This window comes from Anopheles maculipalpis, chromosome 3RL (genome assembly GCF_943734695.1).
Source record: "Anopheles maculipalpis chromosome 3RL, idAnoMacuDA_375_x, whole genome shotgun sequence".
Taxonomy (NCBI): domain Eukaryota; kingdom Metazoa; phylum Arthropoda; class Insecta; order Diptera; family Culicidae; genus Anopheles; species Anopheles maculipalpis.
In genome coordinates this window covers 70002561-70008684 of record NC_064872.1, presented here as the reverse complement: position 1 = coordinate 70008684, position 6124 = coordinate 70002561, and the positions used below count along the sequence as shown (strand labels likewise).

The 6124-nt window shown below is 45.1% G+C and overlaps 1 protein-coding gene across 1 annotated transcript; it reads left to right on the top strand.

Annotated features, from left to right (window-relative positions):
• The first annotated feature begins 3712 nt into the window (after positions 1-3712).
• On the top strand, positions 3713-5379 carry LOC126562200 (elongation factor Tu, mitochondrial). Its single transcript, XM_050218644.1, has 3 exons — positions 3713-3820; positions 3947-4800; positions 4867-5379. Exons 1-3 carry the CDS (start codon positions 3781-3783, stop codon positions 5371-5373), a joined length of 1401 nt encoding a protein of 466 aa, XP_050074601.1. The 5' UTR covers positions 3713-3780; the 3' UTR covers positions 5374-5379.
• The last annotated feature ends 745 nt before the right edge of the window (positions 5380-6124 follow it).

Sequence of the window (6124 nt, the reverse complement as noted above, 5' to 3'; positions counted from 1 at the left end):
CGCGTTTTGCTCGCTTCCTTTAACACATTCGGGTATGTGTGTGTGGACTTTCTATTGCTATGAAATTGAATTAATAAGACACTTTAGTTTTACACATCCTACCAGCAAAAAAAAACCCCGCGACCCAGATGGCGAGAGAAGCCCGCTGTATCGAACCATAGACCCCCTCTCTTTATATCCGGAACCAAGTACGCTTTGGAAAGCATGCACATCACGACGACTGGAAAACTGTTTTTCACGCTAGACTGGGCATCATGAATCGAAGCCGAAAAAAAAAACGCAATATTTGGAGCCTTCAGTATTGTGTTTGGTCCACACTCACGATGGCCTTGAAACGAAATAATTCGGACACGTTTTGGACTATACAGCGACCAACTATTCGTCGTCACAAACGAACCATTTCCCTAAGGGGGCTCAGGGACAGCAGGAAAGATTACACGATGGCAACAAATCACCGCCGTACCGTGACTTATGAACAGTGACGTCTTTTAAGACCCTCGCCGGTGACGCCTACAGGCAAGCGAAAAGCGAAATCAAAAGATAAGCATGTACAACAACAATGCAACGTGATTTCACCTCCCCTCCCACCACGTGGGAAATACCAGAAATTCCCACGAGCGATAATCCTCGAACGGTTCGGCGAGAGTCAAACAGTGGGAAATTGTTTTAGGGATTTGAAGGGAAACTCTCAAACAAATGGCACGGTATCTTTAGAAATAATTTTATTTTTCCTTCTTAAATAAATATAAGTAATTGTTTTAACTTCAAAAGGTTAAATGGCACGTTTGTAAAGCTTGGTTACTAGGTTACTAAAATCAAACGTCCAACATCAAGCCCATAGTGCGGTAGTAGGCGGCGTTTAGCCGAATAGCGTGACCCAAACTCATCAATGTTGCCACTGGAAGCAAGATTGCAACTCGTGTAGTAGTGGTAGTAGGTGATATTTAGGTGAAAATTCCGTGTTGGCGGACCCTGCCAAAACGTTGGCTAAAAACGGAAAGAACCTCGTAAGTTCCGGTAGGTAAGTAACGCTTGCAAAAGGTTGCTGGAGCAGGTGGTCCTCTTGGAAATGAGGACCTCGGCACGGAGGATTTATTTTTGAGTTGTTCGACCGCCATCGTGTAGACTGTAATAGTAGTAGTAGATCGCAGTGCAACGATAACGATTCTTGGCCGTTGTTTCTTTTAAGGCACACGGTTAACTTCGATAATGGTAGGCACCTTCCCGAAATGGTATGCCATTTGAAGAGAATATGTTGGTCGTTTCTTCGTGCCACAGGTACTAAAGGAAAGTGTAGGAAAAGTGAGAAGCATAAAACTGCTCGATGTGTTGAACAAACAATTTAAAAGTTGTCCTTTGGCATGCCGGCACTAGCAACCTGCGCTATAGGTAGTAGTATCGTCACTAAGGGTTCACACCCCCAATGAACGACGGTGAAGCTAGCTAACGGTGTCATTTCCTTTCGCACCATCCGACCTCAAACGTCTAGAGGACTATAGTGTTATCCTGAGTGATTTAGGTTCGGCGGTGTTGGGACGGACTCTCTGTCTTCATTTTCGTAAATGGAAATTAACACATGATGAGGTGTTTGAGTGGTGTAAATGGGGTCACCTCGGGGTGATAGTGGCAAAGAATTATTGCGGAAGCTACTAATTCATCGTTAATGGTAATCAGTTACAAGCTGACCCAGTGCGATAGTTGCTCTATCTGGTATGCAAATTTACTGGGTAAGAACTCGAAAGGGTGTCCTAATTGGAAAATGGCTCAATAGTGTTGGAAGGTTAGCTTTTTTTTCGATTAGATAACGACGACAACACGACTTTTAATTGTCAAATCTACGGTAAAGGCACCTAAAGAACTTCACCAATTGTCTGATGTCAGGTATTCGTGACATGACAGATATTCGTAAAAATCATAAAAAATAAACGACTATTAAGAAATCTGATAACTTGATAAAATTCTTCTCTTTCTTGGCTTAACGACCTACTAAGCCACGCTGGCCATCTAATAGCTTACTAAAACTTGCTGATAATCACGTAGTTGGGTAGTCAGTCCAACGGAGGACTACGGGGGAACGGTCCAGAAGGGATTTGTACTCGGGTCTTATCTGGACCGCCCAAAAACCTCGAATTCTTTGATGATGTCAGCCACTTATTATCCGATTGAAGACTAACTAAGATTTTCATTTAAATTAGTCTTCAAAGGATCAAAATCCTTGCTTGATGCCGGACAGGATTCCAGTTTCTTCCACTTCTTTAGGCCCAACAACCTCAAGAGATCTTTCGTCTGCCATTTCTTGCCCCGGTTGCGATTTGATACTCGTGTTTTCATGTGTCTGGTAAGCCAAACTTGCGATTGTTACATGGTTTAGTTCTGCCATGGAACTCGGGCCGTTCACTCTCCAATAACGCATCGTAGTAGGCAAACACACTGTTGTTACATGGAGCAGCAGCATGGAGATTACGTAAAAAGTTTTTTGTTGAGCCGCGCCGTGTGGACGTCGACGAGATGATCGAACGGCAACACACGGAAGTCAGCAAACAAAGTAGGCAACGTCATACTTGTTTCTTGTTCTCTCGCTCTTCGCGCCATCGATGTCTCTATTGACCATTGTCCCATTTTGCAAAATCGCTTTTTCATTACATTGTGGAGTGTGTACTGATGGGCTTTGGGAGTATGGGCATTAGGCGCGCATTGTCGCAAACCCTTGGCAAGAACACATTTGTGGTTAAGTAGTAGGGAATGCGAATGCCTATTGGAGTAAATCCACTTCCATGGATCGGTACTGCTGCAACCAATTCAATGCACCACACAATCATCTTCTATTATCGGATAAGACGTTGGAGGGGGAGACAGATAACACCTTCGCACCACCTTATCATTCCTAAAGACATCTTTTTTATTTAACACACAAAATCCACCTCGTTTCACACGCATGCACACAAACACCGTTGCCGTTTTAGGCAATTATGTTTCGCTAACCTTTTGCACTTTCCACTAATCACTGGTATTCCATCATCATTTTGGTAGCCACACTTTCCACGATATATATCACGCTAATTTGTTGGTTTGCGATGGAAGTTTTGCAAACTAAATACGTCGACGATGACGAGAGCGTATCGGCAAAACAAAAAAAGGTAATAGGGAGGATACTGAAGCACGGGGACAACGACAATAGGAAAAAAGAACCCACCGAGAAAGGAGGTACCGACCCGGAGCGACGACCGAAAGGAATCGCGCAACCACACAGCACTACGCACGCAACCGCGAGTCCGTCTTCTTTTCGGTGATGGAATGAATTCGCGAGCCGCGATTTTTCCCCGAAGACCTGCCGATTTCGGCTTGTGCACGGTAGTGCACTGTGAGAAGCCCGATGGACGGTTTGGTTGAATGTGATGTAGCGCCATTTCTATTGAACGCGAAACAATACGCTGCATTATTTGCTCATTTATAAGAACTGTTTTTGTAGGGAGATTCTGCCATATGATTGTGAATTATTTTTTATTTCTTCTAATTTTTGTGGATAGTAGTTTTTCATATCGTTGATTTTAAGCTCCGAAAAATAAATGAAGCAAAAATCAATGTAAACAATGCAGCATGAAATTGTCCCACCGTTCCAGCAATGGTGACAGCTCCCGTCAAGGAGAAACGTCAAACCGATCAGTGTTGTTCTTGCGCAAGAAAGTGAAAAATTTTCCATACTGCTGCTCCCGGGTCTGTCCGGATTGACCTGCATTTAACAAAAAACCAAAGGAAGGAAATACATAACTGGTAGACAAAATGTCGACATACCTTGCTCTTCGAGCACTTCTTAGCCCGCGTAAGTGTTGGGAGCGTTGCAAACTACTACCAGCTGATGTTTCCAAACCGCAAACATCTGGCCCTGTTTTCTATTGCGTAAAGTGAGGTTAATTTTATAATCAATTCGTTTCTTTTGTTTTTCCAGTCGCCCGCAAGACGGTCGCTCAGATTCTCTGCGCTGGCAGTGGACTGAACGTAGTGCGAAAGTCTGCTCCAGCTATTCGTGCCGTACCGGTAAGGTTTTACGCTGAGAAGGAAGTGTTCAAGCGTGACAAACCTCACTGCAATGTCGGAACCATCGGGCACGTCGATCATGGCAAGACAACACTGACCGCAGCCATCACCAAGGTGTTGGCGGATAAGGATCTGGCCGAAAGCAAAAAGTACACCGATATCGATAATGCACCGGAGGAGAAGGCGCGTGGTATCACGATCAATGTGGCACACATCGAGTATCAGACGGAAAACCGTCACTACGGCCATACGGATTGTCCCGGGCATGCGGATTACATTAAGAACATGATTACCGGTACGGCACAGATGGATGGTGCAATACTGGTGGTGGCCGCTACGGACGGTGCGATGCCGCAGACCCGTGAACATTTGCTGCTGGCAAAACAGATTGGCGTCAATCACATAGTGGTGTTTATCAACAAGGTTGATGCGGCCGATCAGGAGATGGTGGATTTGGTGGAGATGGAAATCCGTGAGCTTATGTCGGAGATGGGCTTCGATGGTGATAATGTGCCGGTCATTAAGGGATCTGCACTGTGCGCGCTAGAGGGAAAGGATCCAGAGATTGGTGCTAATGCCGTGATGAAGTTGCTGGAGGAGGTGGACAAGTACGTGCCGACACCGGTGCGCGAGCTGGACAAACCGTTCCTGCTGCCGGTCGAATCGGTACACAGCATTCCGGGTCGTGGTACGGTCGTAACGGGCCGGCTGGAGCGTGGTATGCTGAAGAAGGGTCAGGAGTGTGAATTTGTTGGCTACAATAAGGTAAGCGTTATGGGACCATTTACGTCTTTTTAAATTATTTCAAATGGAATTGTTTCTTCTCTGCAGGTTATCAAGTCGACCATCACCGGTATTGAAATGTTCCACAAGATTCTCGAGGAAGCGCACGCCGGCGATCAGCTCGGCGCACTGGTGCGTGGTATTAAGCGTGACGATATCAAGCGCGGCATGGTGATGTGCAAACCGGGCACGATGAAAGCGAACGATAACTTTGAAGCGCAGGTTTACATTCTCAGCAAGGATGAGGGCGGTCGGCACAAACCGTTCACCAGCTTCATCCAGCTACAGATGTTCTCGCGCACGTGGGACTGTGCGACACAGGTACAGATCCCGGGCAAGGACATGATCATGCCGGGTGAGGATGCCAAGCTGCAGCTGCGGCTGATGCGACCGATGGTGCTGGAACAGGGTCAACGGTTTACGTTGCGCGATGGACACATTACGCTCGGTACGGGTGTGGTGACGAAGCTGCTCGCACCACTCACGGAGAAGGAACGACTTGCCCTTACGGAGGGCAAGAAGGCACGCGAAAAGGCTGCCAGCGGTAAGGCGTAAACGTCGGGTGCGTGTGCGTGTTAAGCTAAGGAACAAAACAACCAATGTAAGCTAGTGGTCTAGAACGGAAAATACAATTGCTGAAAGCCTCCGAAAAATTCCGTAATTTCTTCATGTGAAAGCTGTCTTGCAAATACGAACAGCTAGGCTGTTACAGCTGAAGCGGATGTTGCGTTTTGCGTGGTTTTTATTCTTCATCGGCACGGATTTTACAGATATTGAAAAGTAACGTTTTAAATAGTCATTATTTTGCCTCAGTTTAAATTATCTCACAATTAAAATTGACTAACTTCTCGTTTTAGACAATACGGCACTGGACCGTCATATTCAATTGTAAATAAAACTTCTCGTTCTAACAATTGTGAGTTTAATGGGCAAAATAAGTAAGTAAACTGACTTTGTTTGTAGAATATACCGGAAAATAAGCCATACTTTCGGTGCAATAGAAATAAAAACTTGCCCATAGAAATTATCCTCTGAAGCACAGCCCAGAGATTACCGGCCATGTTGGATTTCAAAATCAAAATTTCAGATTTTCATGAGAGTTTGTGAAATTTTCTCGCTTTAAAATGGTTTTTTTGAGAATCTGGCACATACGACATACGCCACCTACACGGGTCAACAAAATGTATGGGCCTACCCGGGCAGGTGGTTATAGAAGTAACGGTGTATTGTGGTTATAGAAATAAGTGCCATTGAAACGAAGGTTAAACAAAACAAAAGCAATACCATCAACTTTATTTCTTGCTCG

Excerpts from the sequence above, each read along its gene's own strand:
- LOC126562200 (XM_050218644.1), top strand. The coding sequence starts at position 3,781 with ATGTCGACATACCTTGCTCTTCGAGCACTTCTTAGCCCGC. Across the intron at positions 3,821-3,946 it reads TCGAGCACTTCTTAGCCCGC|TCGCCCGCAAGACGGTCGCT; the intron begins GTAAGTGTTGGG and ends TTGTTTTTCCAG. Across the intron at positions 4,801-4,866 it reads AATTTGTTGGCTACAATAAG|GTTATCAAGTCGACCATCAC; the intron begins GTAAGCGTTATG and ends TCTTCTCTGCAG.